The sequence below is a fragment of the Panthera tigris genome, chromosome D2 (genome assembly GCF_018350195.1).
Source record: "Panthera tigris isolate Pti1 chromosome D2, P.tigris_Pti1_mat1.1, whole genome shotgun sequence".
Lineage (NCBI taxonomy): Eukaryota > Metazoa > Chordata > Mammalia > Carnivora > Felidae > Panthera > Panthera tigris.
In genome coordinates, this window is record NC_056670.1 from 33,540,138 (window position 1) to 33,557,564 (window position 17,427).

Below are 17,427 nucleotides of genomic sequence, written 5' to 3' on the forward strand. Positions count from 1 at the left end.
CTTTGAAGGTGAGACCAATGTTTTATGCCATGGCAAGCACAAAACTACTGTTAAGCCCAAAGGAGAAAGAATAAACCTATTCTACAATTCCTACTGTATTAGCAGAGTCACCCTAGAGCTTTGAGAAACTAGGGAAATTCCTAGCTCTAACTGAGAGACCAGGGACAGAGTAAATACTACAGTAAAGTATCTAGTCCCTGATGGAGACCATCAACAGTCTCACCCCATATCAGAGAGGGCCAGAGGCCAACACTTACAAAGCACTCTGCAGCATCATCCATAATTCCCAGCTGGAAACGCTGTTCATCCTGGAAGGTCTTTGCCAGAGCACTGCGGAGAGTGTCAGATGGAAGCACTTTTTCACTACTACACTGAAACTGGTTAAAGATTCCCTGTAGGAAAGAGGTTAGACAAGGGAAAAAGCACAATGATGTTATTAAGCTTCTATACATCCCAATCTGTCAAGCTAGCATCTCCATGCTTATAACATTGGAACCAAACGTATTTTCCATGAGTTGATCTGCTTGCAACTAGTACTAAAAAAGTAAAAAATCAAGTGTCAGAATAAAGGGTATAATCTGTGCTAGTGAGGATCCTTGCTCTTCCATCTGCCATAGACCACTGTCATGAGTTAATGTAATTGGGTACCTCATTTCCTCTGACACAGATAGAGGTAGATGATTCACAGTAAATAAGGGCAAATTATATATAAATGGTTTGGTAAATTATTCTCTGGGGGCTCATCCTATTAAACTTAGCCCCTTCTTTTAATTTAAAATCACTCAAGGGGTGCCTGGGTGGCTCAGTCGGTTAATCATCCGACTTTGGCTCAGGTCATGATCTCATGATTTGTGAGTTCAAGCCTCACATTGGGTTCTGTGCTGACAGCTCAGAGCCTGGAGCTTGCTTCAGATTCTGTGTCTCCCTCTCCTCTGTCTCTGCCCCTCCCCCGCTAGCACTCTATCTCTCTCTCAAAAATAAACATTAAAAAAAAATTTTAATTACTCAAATAAAAATAAAAAAATAAAATTACTGAAAGTACAAAGAATAATATAACAAATATCTACTTGTCCAATATCCAGAAATAAACATTCCATTATGTTTAATCCCAATCTACATATAAAGCTAATGTCCTGGGCACCTGGGTGGCTCAGTCGTTAAGCATTTGACTTAGTCTCAGGTCATGATCTCACGATTCCTGAGTTTGAGTCCCACATCAGGTAAGCTTGAGCCCTGCTTTGGGTGAGCCCCGCTTCTCTCTTTCTATCTCTCTCTCTCTCTCTCCTTCTGCCCTCCTGTGATTCTCTCTCTCTCTCTCTCTCTCTCTGCCCCTCCCTTACTTGTGTCCCCCGCCCCAAGCTCTCTCTTTCAAAAAAAAAAAAAAAAAGATAAAGTCCCTTTTAAGACCACCCACTCTCTACCAGCCACTCACTATCATGAGTTTGTTGCACAATTTTCTGTTTTTAATACTTCTGTATACATATGTGTAAGTATATGTGTAAGTGTGTTTATATGTGTGTGTATGTGTCTATATATGTGTGTGTGTATGTACTATTCTTATATAATACATAGGGCACTTTTATGTGCATTTTTTGTTTGTATACAAAGTATCACACTGACTTACTTTTTTAAATTCAGCATTATTTTTGAGATCTATCCATAATTTACACACACACACACACACACACACACGCGGTTCATCCCTTTTTGCTGCTGTATTGTGTTTTACCAGGTCTATACAACGTATATTTATCCATTTCTTTATTGAAATTTTGGCAATCTCAAATTTTTGCTATTATAAAGAGGCTATGTCAACTTATACTTCCAGTAACAGATGAATACAAATAAATTTCCCCTTATCCTTGTCAGCAATTAATAAATACAGTTGAACTAGTTAATTTTAGTCTTTCAAACTACATCTAGTTTTTCTGGGTCTTTTGCAAATATGATTTGTGGCAAATATCTTCTTCCCAGTCTTCTAGTGTCTTTTATGTGGAGCAGTTTTTAAATTTTAATGTGATCAAATTACCCATCTTCAGCATCTTTACCTGATCTGAACCAATGATGAATGTGATGTTCAGAGAATAGAAACACAGAGTGGCAACAAGTGGCACCTGGTTTGATGAGTACTTCTCAAGTGGTATTGGACCTTCCCAACATAAATTAGAATATGCTCCTTTGACATCACATGGCCCAGATCCTCACTAAACCACCCAGATAAGCAACAAATTCAACGGTGAGTTACATATCAACATACCAAAGAATGTCACTCACTTGAAATTCTTACCAGTAATTTCTTCATAAAAAAAAAAAAAAAAGCCATGGTTATTTTTCAGACTTACTAATGAGACCAGAAATGAGACCATTTTATAAACCTACCTATGTGATCTAAGAATAGGAGGCCCCACCAATTTAGAATGGTCAAATCTTGTTCCTCATCTTACTTGAACTATCAGCAGCTCAGTCATTCACTCTCTCCAAATTTTTATTCAATTACCCTCTCAATATAGTATTTCCTGATCACTGTTTTTAAAATTGCAAGCTCCACCCCCACTTCCCCAAACCTCCTACCCTTACCTGTTTTATTTTTCTCTGTAGCACTTATTATCATCTATAACACCACGTATTTTACTTATTTATTGTCTGACTACACTCTCTAAGTCTGAGTACAAAAAAGTTTTGCCCTTTAATTCTCTACTCTACTACTCACTCTCAACACCTTAGAAGGGTACTGGCATATAGAGGGCAACCAATAACTAGTTTTGAATGGATGGATGAATGGATGAATGAATGATGTAATATGGGTAGATCTTACTAAGGAAAAATATTATCAAGTCCCCTCTTTTTTAAAGCAGATAAAGAACCACCTAGAAAAGTTAAAAAAATTTCCTAAGGAAATATAATTTTCCTAAGGTAATATAACTGGTTAAAACAAAATGGGATTGAACTTCATTCTGCTAAGTAAAAGTTGGAACTGTTTTTCCCCCATTCTACTTTCTTTTTTTTTATTTTTAATGTTTATTTATTTTTGAGAGAGGGAGAGAGACAGAGCCTGAACAGGGGAGGGGCAGAGAGAGAGGGAGACACAGAATCTGAAGCAGGCTTCAGGCTCCAAGCTGTCAGCACAGGACCCAATGCAGGGCTAGAACTCACAAAACCACAAGATCATGACATGAGCCAAAGTCGAATGTTCAACCGACTGAGCCATCCAGGTGCCCCTCCTCATTCTACTTTCTTACTAGCATTGTTCCTCCTCTTACACATTGAGCATCTATCCCAACAGCAGCTCAAGAACAATTTGCTGCGTAACCTGCTATTATTTCCCTACAAATGATTCCATATGATGTGGAGATGACAGTATTAGTAATACATATTTAGTATTATTTAATAAGCTAGGAGCTGGGGGAAAATCTATTATAATTGCTTCAAATTACTTTGGATTAACCTAGACATTTTTCACAAATCTATTTTAAAATCAAGTAAAGGCAAGACAGGACCTTCCATAATTTGTTACTAGAAATAGAAGAATGTCTATTAGTGACCATTAAACTACACCAAAAGGAAAGGTCTAGGTCCACAGTTAAACATTCTCAGAGGACAACTGATATATCTATACCAAGTGATTTTGAAACAGAGGAAGAGAGAAACAAAGGAAAAGGTAGGAAAAGAAGCAGTGGCCACTATCATATCCCAACCTGCTGCTCTTCTCAATTGTTAATACTAAGATATTACTAAGATATTAGTGCTGACAAAGGCTCTATCTCTAGAGCAAGAGATGGATGAGATTTGGTCCTTTGTCCAGAGTCCAAAACTGCTTCCAAAACAAACCAGTGGGAAATGACTTCCAGGATAGTTCTGTACAAATGTGATATTTGCAAACTACAGCCCCTTTAGTCTTTCTCAACTGAGTTCCCTCAAGAATTAAGCCCTAATACTCTATGGCATCAACAATTATTAATGAACTAACTTCTCTCCTATGTATAACAGTTGTTATGTTATCATCCAGAGAGAATTAAAAGAACAGTCACTCAAGGCACTTACTGTGTTCTGTGGTTCAGATGACCCTGCTTGAGAAAGGACAGGGCTCCACTGAGAGATGGCATAGAGTAATAATTAAGAGCATGGAGTACGGAACCAAACTATCTGGATCCCAAACCCCAGTCCAAAATTTACCATTTCTATGACCTTAGAAAAGTTACTTAACTTCCCTAGTCTTCAGTTTCCTTTTTTTTTTTTTTTTTTAAGATTTTATTTTTAAGTAATCTCTATGCCTAACATGGGGCTCAAACTCATGACCCATAGATCAAGAGTCACATACTCTACTGACAGCTAGCCAGGCACCCCCAGTTTCTTTCTTTATTTTCTTTCTTTCTTTCTTTCTTTCTTTCTTTCTTTCTTTCTTTCTTTCTTTCAATTTATTTTGACAGATAGAGAGTGAGAGTGGGAGGGGCAAAGAGAGAGGGAGAGAGAGAATCCCAAGCAGGCTCCACGCTGTCAGTGCAGAGCCATATGTGAGGCTCAATCCCATGAACCATGAGATCATGACCTAAGCCAAGATCAAGAGCTGGACACTTAACTGACTGAGCCACCCAGGTACCTCTAAAAGAGGATTACTGAGTGGGGTTGCCTGGGTGGCTCGGTTAACCATCCTACTTTGGCTTAGGTCATGATCTCGCGGTTCATGAGTTTGAGCCCCGTGTCGGGCTCTGTGTGACAGCTCAGAGCCTGGAGCCTACTTAAGATTCTGTGTCACCCTCTCTCTGCCCTCCTCTGCTTGTGCTCGTTCTCTCTCTCTCTCTCAAAGAATAAACAAACAAAACAAAACAAAATTTTAAAAGAGGATTAGTGGGTGGGGGTGCCTGGGTGGCTCAGTTGGTTAAGCGTCTGACTCTTGTTTTTGGCTCAGGTCATGATCATGGTTTCATTAGTTCCAGTCACGTGTCGGGCTGTGCACTGACAGTGCAGAGCCTGCTTGGAATTCTCTCTCTCTCTTCCTCTCTCTCTACCCCCTTCCCTGCTCACGCTATCTCTCTCTCAAAATAAATAGAATTTGAACATTTTAAATAATAAATAAATAAATAACGATCAGTAATAGTAGTTATCTCCTAGGGTTATTTACAGATTAAATAAATTATCTTTTTCTCTATCTACCTGTCTATCTATATCTTAGACTAATGCCTGGCTATATAAGTGCTTATCTAAGTATTAGCTGTCATCATCATTATCATTATCATCAACATCATTATCATTATTATTATATTTTAGGTTACTAAGGAGCCTGTCTGCTACTGACCGTGCGTCAGAAATGCCATCTACCTTGAACGACCTCCCTAGTCTCTGAAATCTGGGTAAGAAAGACAAACCACTTCTCCTTCTGTTGCTCTTACTCAAGAGAGGCAGATTTCCCATGATTAGATAAGAAGGGTTTCAACACAGAAAGGAAAAGACATAGTCAGAGCTCTGCTTATATCCACACTCGATATGCAACAACAGATCTGACTCTTGTGTTCAGTGGCATCAACATCTCCAAACTATATTCTTTTCTCATCTCTTAATTACAGGCAACTTTCTCCATACACACTGAGTATCTGAATGTACTCAGAATGCCTGCATCTTCTTTATTTTATTGTAATTATTGTTATCAGTCTTGCTCTGCTATTGTTAGGAAAAAGCAAGTGTATCAGGAATAAAGCAGCCTGAGCGTTCCCAGCATGCATCTGTGGAGCTGTAGCTCTGGAAGAAGCTGTAGTACAAAGCCCCTCTGTTAGGGCAGCACACTAACCCCTGTGTGTCCCTCTCACATGAGCACAGGGCTGGAACGGGCCTCCTCCTGCTCCCTTTTTCACCCTCCTGCCACCTTTCCCAGAGGGAGATCCTGTTCACACCAAAGAAAGCCAAGAACATTTAGTTCAGAAGTAAGAACAGGTGGTAGGACCAATAAGGAACAAAAACTGGTATTCTTCCAATTGCTGAGTTCTGCGGCAGGGAGTGAGAAAGGGCAGGAAGAACCAAAACCCAGGAATCATTTTTCCCTATGGGGTCCTGATGGTTTCATTTCAATTAACAGAGAAAACCCACCTTTGACGTTTCTCTCTGCTCTTCTTCACAAAGTGAAACCAAAGAGGTCTTCCTTTTCATTCACAGGAAAAGGCAAATTACTTTTTGTCTGTTAACTATTTTTTTGGATGCAGTGCAAAAACAACAAGACTTTAATGACTAAAAGCAGGTGCTTCCCCACCCATTTCTCTTGGATCATGTAGCAAACAATTCTACCCACAGGAGCTCATAATTATCTGGACTAGTAAAAACCATGTAAATAAGATAAAAGTGCCATAGAGACAGAAACTCTTTGTGCTTTGGCATCTACAAATGCAGCTGTTGCTTCAGTTTTTTTCCCCCCTAAAACACAGACTTTTGTCTTTAGGCAGGAACAGCTGTTTATTTCTCTCTCAGGATTTCTTAGCCTAGCCTTAGCCTTCTAAAAAAAGTCATGAGTAGAGAAGATGGGAGTCAAGAAGAAGGGCTACAGCTAAATGTGATGCGTTCTGGGCCCTAAGTCTTTGGAAAGTTAGCAGTCCAACTCATTCCTGGAGGGTGTCCAACAATAACTTCTGCAAAGACACAATACATTTTATGCACTGCTACTAACTCAGTTCTTAGGGTTTCTCTTCTTGACCCGGGCTTTCCAAACCTCTTATCATTTTGGCTCTCATAATCACTCCTTTTCTCCACACCTCCTAGAAATCATAGACTTAAATAAATTGTAAGCCTCAACGTGACCAATCAAGCCTGTTTGTAAAAACAACCCTCTGAAAAAAAGATAAAGGAGGTACTACTCCTTGAGTACTACTAGAAAAGAGAATTTTCACTAGTTTTATGTGTTCAAAAGAATCTCAAACATTCTCTTTCAAGAGGGGAAAAGAACATGTAAATGTTTACCATTTTGGCATCCAAACCAGTAACATTGGATTTTTAATGTTTTATTGCAGAAAATCTCAAACATACAAGGGTAGACAAAATAGCACAACCAACTCCTATGTACCTATTATCTATCTTTAACAACTGTGGCCAATCTCATTTCATATATACAACCCACCCACTCATCCCATTCCCAGATCATTCTCAATCAAATACTAGACATTATTCATCTATAAATATTTTGGATATGCCTCTAAAACATAAGAAATCTTTGTTTAAAATTTAATCATACTATAATTACCACACTAAAAAAAGGTAATAATAATTCCTTAATATCATCAAATATCCAGTCAGTTTAATAGAAATTCTTGCTCCAACATTGGGGAAGACAGAGAACAGCTGGCTAGTTTCTCCCTTGGGATTCTTTAACCTTATGTCTAAAAATACCTACCTTCTGGATTTCCGGATTATAAAATTATCTGCATATCCTGTATCAGTCCCTTTAAGTAAATCCAATTGTCGATACCATATCTCCCCATGAGTTTTGGATTTTTTTACACTCAATTCATTACCCAATACTTTGGACTTGCAGTGGTGAAGTTAAAGATGATCATAAACTACCTATCACACTCATTTGTGCTACCTCTGCAAAAGAGACACACCCACATACACACAAAGACAGACACAGAAAGAAACACCAAGACTTCAAGACACTAGACAGAGAGCCAAAGAGCAGAGACAGGCCAAATTCACCAGAGGATGGTATTGCTTTTAGTAGGAAATCATAAACTAATGTTGAAATTTTACAAAATATAATAGTCAATTTGCTAATTTTTGTCAAGATCAAAAATGCAGGACCTTAGAGATTACCAACAGTATTTAAATCAAATTTTGACAATCAATACCATAACCACTTACCCCACAGGGGAAATGAAAAGGGGGACCCTTCTGGACATGCACAAACATTTTGAGATTGTATAAGTTTCAGGCTCTGCCATAAATTCTGGAAAGGAAAGAATCATGATGATCTACTATGTTTTTCCTTGCAGTCATAACCCTCTATTTGAATATCATGTAAAATTCTAAACTCCAAATTTTAAAAAGGATGAAAGACTCAACTTTATACTTTCCAAGTTATATCAATGGTTAAATTAGTTGAGAATATTTAGGTACAAACTAATAGGCCTTTAAGACTAAGAAAGATTAACCAAAAGACCACACAAATATACTCATACCCCAGAGATAAGCAAAACAAAGAAGTTCAACTCAAGTAAATGATATTTGCATTAGACAGGGATATACCTTCCTCATGAGAGGTCTGTTGATTACTAGCTAAAATCTCCAGATAACCTATTAGAAATCTAATTTTCTGGTTTAAATAGTCCAACATAATGGATTTACTCTTCTCTGATATTGGCCATGACCACAGGACAATGAAGAACCTTCTGTTCCAATAATCTACCAAAAAAAGGACTGGACTGATAATGCACAATGAGTAATTTCTTATACCACTTTACTCCCTGTGCTTATGGTTTCCAGTAGAGGAACAGCTACATGGTACACACAAAATATATTGAGGTATTTATTCTCTGAACTCTCAAATTTCCCTCCAATTAACTGATGGGCTATCAGCAGAACACAGACTTTCCTGCCCCTTTTGAACAGTCTTACTGCTGTACAGATACAAACTTACATTACAGGACACCTTATACACAAAAACCTATTTCCTCCTCACCTACCCCTCACCATCACCACCATTCTCTGGCTTTGATGCCTTGTACTAACATTCTTAAAAGAAAAATCACTAATTGAGGAGATTTGTTGAATTTAATCAATCAATGAAGCATTCTTCTTTGCCTATAACAAAAAACACTCTGTCCTACATCTTGGCACACTGCAAAGCCTCTAGTACAATCCCTGGAAGGAGAACAAAATCATTGTGGCATACTAAGTACAGAGGACGGATTTCCTTCCCTGGACAGAGATAAATAAATAAGCCAACACCAAAGTCATACCCTGGGGGCTGGGGACACAAGGGCAGATTCAATATGAATAATAAATAAGAGTTCTGGGCTATAGGCATGACAACAGTTCAGGTCAGGAAATACCTTTTAGTAACACTAGATGGGAATAAATTTGGAGATTCAGAAGGGACAGAGTAATTAGCCCACAAATCTTTTTGTTAAGTCAGAGTTGAAATGCATTGTGGCTCAAAATAAGAAGAAAGACACACTGACAAATTATTTTTAATGAAAGCGATCATTAATAATTTGCATGCAAAATTTTGAGGCTGAAATTAGGTTAGGAACTTAGTATCAAGTAATGCAGAAAAATAACCCAATATATTTTTACAGGACCAAATGGATTATCCTAAATATTACGTATAAACCTCCAAAAAGCAATTATAAGCTCTAGATACAACATACACTATGGTACCTGGTGAAGGTCACAAGGCACAAGAACATTGACAAACATTCAGAGAGCAGAAGAGAAAGTAAAAACATTAAACAAAAGGTGTTCACATAAGACCAACAGTAAAAGCATTTTAAAGATTGGTGCAAGGTAAAGTAAAAAGTGGAGAAAAAAAAAACAGGGATACACATCTTCCAGCCAGACTTAGAAGGGCAAATCCTTCATCCAAAACATTAGATTAAGGGAAAGTTGGCTAGCTTTTGATTCATCTAGGAACATGTGTGTGTCTCTTTTTTGTTCCTAACATTGAGTTCTAGAGCTAAACAATTATGTTCCAACATAAAAGAATTCTGACTTTATAGAATGAGCAAGTGCTGATAGAGTACCTCAAATGCAGGAATTTTGGAGTTTTGTGTTTTGAAAAATATCTATGAAATAAGAATTTTACATTTGAAACTTAGCATTAAAGAATGCAAACAGGTCACCAAGTACCAGCAAAAAGGAATTCTTACTTGCTTCACCAAACATTCATCTAATTTTTAAACAGGAGGCAGAGAAAAAATGGGATTTAAATATACTGAATTACACCCACGCTGGGACACCACAAAGTTAACATGTAACTTAATTGTAGGATACCAGATAACTGCTCTGCTTGACAGAACTCCAGGCTTTGACTCTTCAGCAGATCTTCCCATCATCAACTCCTCCCGACCCCCACCACACACATACACCTCACCCTTCCTTAACTAAATTTGACATAAAGCAGCCTATATTAAGTAGACCTACTAAAAAAAGTGTAAACCCAAAAGTCATGATGAAAATCTCAAGTAGAACAAGAGTGAGAGCACAAAAAAAAAGAAAAAAGTGAAGAAAAAGGCAAGTACACAAAACTCTATAACTAAAATCCAAGGACTACTAAAAGAATATATGAACCCAGAAAAGTTACGTATTTATATTATGGTGCAAGCACTATAAGGAATACCAACGGGGAAGAAAAGCTGAGCCACCTTTCCAAAAACTCATTCAGCCATGCTAAATACTGTTAAGTAAAACAATCATGGTTCTAGATAGAGGTAACATTTTTAAAACTTCATTAAGAAGATATGTTTCTGAAATGGAATTCTGAAAGGACTAGATATGGTTTTATTTTAAAGGGATGTGTTGTTTTGTTTATTGTTATGTTATTGTTTTGGGTGCTAAGGGATCCAGGCAAAGTGAATAACATCTGCAATGTAGTCATAGGAAGTACACCATCTGCTGTCATAGCTGAAATGGAGAGTGCCTCAGGAAGGAAAGGAAGGGGAAAAAAAGTATGAAACTAGTTTTTTAAATGCCTATAAGCATACATTTTTAAGTGATTTAAGAAATAATTGGGAGCCACTTCAAGGTTATAAGAAAGGAGTAACTTCAAGATAGCACTCCAGCACATTCTTAGGTTAAAACAAATGAAATAGGATGATACTAGAGATAGAGAGGCAACTTAGGGGTCTGGAAAAAAAATATTCTTTTTACTATATGTGAACAGAAAGACTTATTACTAGAAATATCATTGACCAAAGAGGAGGCATAAAGAGAAATGACAACCTCTGTGATGCAATTTCCAATTTTTCTCTTTACAATTCAATGTGCTTTTCTAAAATGACTGTAGTACTTTCCTATACTTATAATAAAAATCCTCCTTTAGGGGCACCTGGGTGGCTCAGTCGGTTGAGTGCCAACTTCACTCAGGTCATGATCTCACAGTTCGTGGGTTGGAGCCCCACGTTGGGCTCTGGGCTGACGACAGCTCAGAACCTGGAGCCTGCTTCCGATTCTGTGTCTCCCTCTCTCTGCCCCTCCCCCGCTCATGCTCTGTGTGTGTCTCTCTGTCTCAAAACTAAATACACATTAAAAAAAAAAAATCATCTTTAAATAAAAAACAAGTCGGGATGTCTGGGTGGCTCAATCGGTTCAGCACTGACTTCGGCTCAGGTCATGATCTCATAATTTGTGGGTTCAAGCCCCACGTCAGGTCTGTGCTGAGAGCTCAGAGCCTGGAGCCTGTTTCAGATTCTGTGTCTCATTCTCTCTCTACCCCTCCTCCACTTGTGTTCTCTCTCTGTCTCTCAAAAATAAATAAATGTAAAAAAAAAATTTTTTTTAATAAAAAACAAGCATGATGTATATATTTAGCCAAAGAATAAAAAGAAATGCCCATGTGTCCAACAACCAATTTAAGAAATGAAAAACTTAATGAGTGCGAAACTCCCCAGTTGATTATAATCTCCTTCCCTCCAGGGATAACCACTGTCCTGAATTTTATGAAAATCATTCCCTCTTTCTCACATATATGTATCCCTGAACAACATGTTGTTTAGTGCTGCCCATTTTTACTTTGTATACAAATGGAATCATAGTTTATATAATCTTCTGTGACTTGCTTCACTGTAATGTTTTTGTGATTAATCCAAGCTGATATATGTAGCTACAGGTTATTCATGTTCACTACTACAGTGTTTTACTTTAGGAATAAACCATAATTTTTAAACCTATTCTATTATATTCTATTATAGTTGGAATGGGTTGTTTCCATTTTTCTATAATCACAAAAATACTACTTTGGACGTTCTCAAATATATCTTCTGATATGTATATACAAGGAAGTTTTCTACAATATGTATCTAGGAGTAGAATTACTGAATGGTAGGGTATATGCTACTTCAATTTTACCTGAAAAATGTAATGACAAAATATTTCCCTAAGTAGTGGTATCAATTTATATTCCAACCAGCAAGTGTATGTAAGTTATTATTCCACCTTTCGGGTAACAATTTTATCCAATTTTAAATTTTCTATTAATCTAAAGGGTATTGATTTACTTTAATTCCTTTTTTTCTCTTTTTTTAAAAAGTCATCTATTTATTCTGAGAGAAAGAGAGAGAGAGAGAGAGAGAGAGAAAACGCATGCACACGTGTGCACACAAGTGGGGGAGGAGCACAAAGAGAGAGAGAGAGAGAGAGAGAGAGAGAGAGAGAGAGAGAGAGAATCTCAAACAGGCTCACACTGTCAGCACTGAGCCCAACAAGGGGCTTGAACCCACAAGCCGTGAGACCATGGCCTGAGCCGAAAATCAAGAGACAGATGCTTAACCGACTGAGCCACCAGGCATCCCTGGTTGACATTTCTTAGATTACTTGGGAGGATAAGAATCTTGCATATTCTTAAAGATCTTTTGGGTTTCTTGTACTGAGAAATGCCTGTTTATGTGTTTTTCCCACTTTCCCACTGACTCCATTATCTTTTACTTATTCTTTATAGGAGTTCTCTGGGGAGTTCTATGCTGCATACCAATCCTTTGTGGGATATATAATTTATTGCCGATATTTCCTCCTGGCGTGTAGCCTTGGGTCTTACCCTCTACTAGAGTCTTCTGATGAACAGAAGTTCTTGAATTTTCTGTAGTAAAATGTTATCAATTCTTTTTAGTATTTTTTATGTCTTATTTAATAAATCCTGTCTATCCCTGAGGCCATGCTATTCTTTCATATTTTCTTCTAAAACTTAAAGTTTTCCTTCCAGGTGCCTAGGTGGCTTAATTGGTTAAGTGTCCAACTCTTGATTTTGGCTCAGGTCATGATAACGGTTAGTGAGTTCAAGCCCCTCATTGGGCTCTGTGCTGACAGTATGGAGCCTGCTTGGGATTTCTCTCTCTCTCTCTCTCTCTCTCTCTCTCTCTCTGCACCCCCCCCCCCACAATCTCTCTCTCTCTCTCTAAAAATAAACAAATAAACTTTTAAAAAAGTTTTCTTTCACATTTTAGTTCTTAGCTCAGTTGAAATTCATACTTTTGGTAATAATATGACATAGGGATCTAATTTACTTTTCTTTTTTCTATTCAGATAACCAATTACCTAATCATCATTTGTTGAAAAGTCCACTTTCTCCTTTGATTCACAGGGCAAGTAGCTAGTTTCCAAATATGTATTTCTGAACTTTTGATTTTGTTCCACTGATTTATTAGTCATACTGTGTTGACAGCACATTGTCTTAATTAATATAGTTTTATAAGCCTTGATATCTGATAAAGTAGGGTAGTCATTAGTACTTTTGCCAAATATTTCTGGTTCTTCCCTCTCCCCAGGATTCTGATAGGATCACACTTCCTGGCCCTTTTAGGATTCACTGGAGCCATATGATTAGTTCGAGTCTGTGATCTCTGAGCAGAAGAGATCTGCTGAACATTCAACTGCCTGTGCAAAAACCTCCAGAGCTCTTTTTCCCTCTGCCTTGGCCAATAGTCAACTTGGCACCTGCATTCCTGAGTGACTATAATCAGTAGGGTTTCCTACTAAACTGCAGTGGACAAGTAATGGGAATGGAAAATAAATCTTTTGTATATTTATCACTGAGATTTTAGTTTGCTACCAAAACATAACTTAGTCTACTCTGATACACAAGGCAAGTCATTCATTTTGTTATTATCCTTCAAGAATGTTCTGTCTTGGGGGCACCTGGATGGCTCACCTGGTTCAGTATCCGACTCGGTTTCAGCTCAGGTCATGATCTCAGGATCGTGAGATCAAGCCCCATGTGGGGCTCTGCACTGAGCATGGAGACTGCTTAAGATTCTCTCTCTCTCTCTCTCTCTCTCTCTCTCTCTCTCTCAAATTAAAAACAGAATGTCATATCTATTCTTCCCTGTTTGTCATAAGAATTTCAGAATCAAATTTTCTCAACTTCCAGGACAAACTTGCTGGTCAGAATATACATTAGTATCACCACATTGGAAAACATACGGAAATACTGGAAAACAGTTGGTATTATAAAATTAAAAAAAAATTAAAGATATACATGTCCTATGATTCTAGTAATTTCATTCCTGGGCAAATATGCAAGAGAAATATGTATGCATATGTAAATATAAATAAGAATGTTCTTGGCAATATTGTTCATTAAAAATTAAAAACTGTAAATAATCCAAATGACTACCAGCTATAGAATAGATAAACAAACTGGCTTATTTACACAATGAAATACCATATGATAATGAAGATGAACAAAGTCAACCTGCACATAACAATATGATGATCTTATTAACATACTGCTGCACTAAAGAAGACATACACGCACACACACCCACACCCACACAGATTCATTTAGAATGATTCCAATTACAATAAATTTCAAAAACAGGTAATTTTTAAATTCAATTGTTTAAGAATAGATACATAGGCAGTAAACTATCAGGTAAAACAAGAAAGTGATTATCACAAACATTAGAAAACTGGCTACCCCTGGGAGAAAGGAGGAGACGTGATTGAGAAAGAAGGGAGGATTCAAATGTCTATAGTACAGGCAGTATTCTATTTTCACCTAAAGAGTTGTTAAAGGATGTTCACTTTGTGATTATTCATTATACTGCGTCTTTGTGAGGATTTTATATAAATGTCATATATTTTTTGTTAGATTTATTCATATCACTTTATATACTGTATTACTATTTAAAAGTTTCTTTTAAATTGCATTTTCTATTAGTTGCTCGTATATTAAAATGCAATTGAAGGTCATACCTTGATCTTATAGGCAACAACCTGCTAAATTCTTATTGGTTCTATTGATATCTCAGTAGATGCTTTGGGATTTTTTTTAACAGCCAATCATATCATCTGCAAATAATGATAACTTTGTTTCTTCCTTCCTAATCTTTATCTTTCCTTTTGTCTTATTATGCTGACTAGAACTAGTTCAATGATGAATCAAATTATTTCATATTCTATACAAATATTTTTAAAGTAGCGAACAAAAAAGAGACATTCCAGGTGCTGATGATCCATCCCAGATTTACTCTTCCACTCAGCATCCCTTCTCTTCTCTTGGAAAATAAAGCCCTCTGGCACAAAAACAGACACATAGACCAATGGAATAGAATAGAAACCCCAGAACTAGACCCACAAACGTATGGCCAACTAATCTTTGACAAAGCAGGAAAGAACATCCAATGGAAAAAAGACAGTCTCTTTAACAAATGGTGCTGGGAGAACTGGACAGCAACATGCAGAAGGTTGAAACTAGACCACTTTCTCACACCATTCACAAAAATAAACTCAACATGGATAAAGGACCTGAATCTGAGACAGGAAACCATCCAAACCCTAGAGGAGAAAGCAGGAAAAGACCTCTCTGACCTCAGCCGTAGCAATCTCTTACTCGACACATCCCCAAAGACAAGGGAATTAAAAGCAAAAATGAATTACTGGGACCTTATGAAGATAAAAAGCTTCTGCACGGCAAAGGAAACAACCAACAAAACTAAAAGGCAACCAACAAAATGGGAAAAGATATTTGCAAATGACATATCGGACAAAGGGCTAGTATCCAAAATCTATAAAGAGCTCACCAAACTCCACACCCAAAAAACAAATAACCCAGTGAAGAAATGGGCAGAAAACATGAATAGACACTTCTCTAAAGAAGACATCTGGATGGCCAACAGACACACGAAAAGATGCTCAACGTCGCTCCTTATCAGGGAAATACAAATCAAAACCACACTCAGATATCACCTCACGCCAGTCAGAGTGGCCAAAATGAACAAATCAGGAGACTATAGATGCTGGAGAGGATGTGGAGAAACGGGAACCCTCTTGCACTGTTGGTGGGAATGCAAATTGGTGCAGCCACTCTGGAAAACAGTGTGGAGGTTCCTCAGAAAATTAAAAATAGACCTACCCTATGACCCAGCAATAGCACTGCTAGGAATTTACCCAAGGGATACAGGAGTACTGATGCATAGGAGCACTTGTACCCCAATGTTTATAGCAGCACTCTCAACAATAGCCAAATTATGGAAAGAGCCTAAATGTCCATCAACTGATGAATGGATAAAGAAATTGTGGTTTATATACACAATGGAATACTACATGGCAATGAGAAAGAATGAAATATGGCCCTTTGTAGCAACGTGGATGGAACTGGAGAGTGTGATGCTAAGTGAAATAAGCCATACAGAGAAAGACAGATACCATATGTTTTCACTCTTATGTGGATCCTGAGAAACTGAACAGAAACCCATGGGGGAGGGGAAGGAAAAAAAAAAAAAAAGAGGTTAGAGTGGGAGAGAGCCAAAGCATAAGAGGCTGTTAAAAACTGAGAACAAACTGAGGGTTGATGGGGGGTGGGACGGAGGGGAGGGTGGGTGATGGGTATTGAGGAGGGCACCTTTTGGGATGAGCACTGGGTGTTGTATGGAAACCAATTTGACAATAAATTTCATATACTGGAAAAAAAAAAAACAGAACAAACTGAGGGTTGATGTGGGGTAGGAGGGAGGGGAGGGTGGGTGATGGGTATTGAGAAGGACACCTTTTGGGATGAGCACTGGGTGTTGTATGGAAACCAATTTGACAATAAATTTCATATATTGAAAAAAAAAAAGAAAAGAAAGCCCTCCAGGCTGGACGAAGAAATATGGTTATTCTAACAATTTAAATTTCTCAGCTATTAGAATGAAGTTCAGCTCATCCATATTGTCAAATTAATCCATCTCACTATAAGTCTATTTATAATAAGTTTCAAATGAAGTGTACAATAATTAAAAGAATGCAAACTAGAGCTTCATTATTTAATACTTATATAGCACTGAGGGAATGAAAAGCACTTTGGGGAAAAACATCAAATTTTTAATATACTCCCAAATATAACAAAAGAAGCAGTGAAGAAAAATAAACCTAATGGATAGATGAGACAATGATGTGACGAGGAAAGTAGTAGAACTCCTTGGAGTTACGAAGATCCAAAATAGAGCCTTTGATTCCCTAAGCCCATTTACCTATCTGCCATAAGCAATTGCTTCTCTGAAAGAGTCCCAAGGTACATTCTCAGCCCTCATAAGTTAAAAAATATCTTCCTTTCTGTACTTGGGTATCCAGAAGGTGTCCCATAAAGTCTCTGGTTTTCTCCATCTTTTTTGGCTTACACAGTGATTCTAATTTATATTATAGTACCAATTTGTGCTTCTGGAAACTGAAACACAAGACTGTGACAATCAGTTCATTAGAGTCCCCTCTGGGTCAATGAAGAACATGGTACAGTTCTAAACAAAGGCATGTGAGGGGGTC

At 37.6% G+C, this 17,427-nt stretch overlaps 1 protein-coding gene across 17 annotated transcripts in view; it reads right to left on the reverse strand.

The window, feature by feature from the left end:
• Positions 1-17,427, reverse strand: part of USP54 (ubiquitin specific peptidase 54) — a 133,653-nt gene that overhangs the window by 39,866 nt on the left and 76,360 nt on the right. For 16 of the 17 annotated variants that reach the window (XM_042960200.1, XM_042960201.1, XM_042960209.1 and 13 more), the window contains one exon: positions 258-392. In XM_042960200.1, the coding sequence (XP_042816134.1) occupies positions 258-392 (135 nt within the window). Of the gene's footprint in view, positions 1-257; positions 393-7,836; positions 7,922-17,427 lie in introns of all 17 variants that reach the window. The other variant, XM_042960208.1, reaches the window with a different exon arrangement.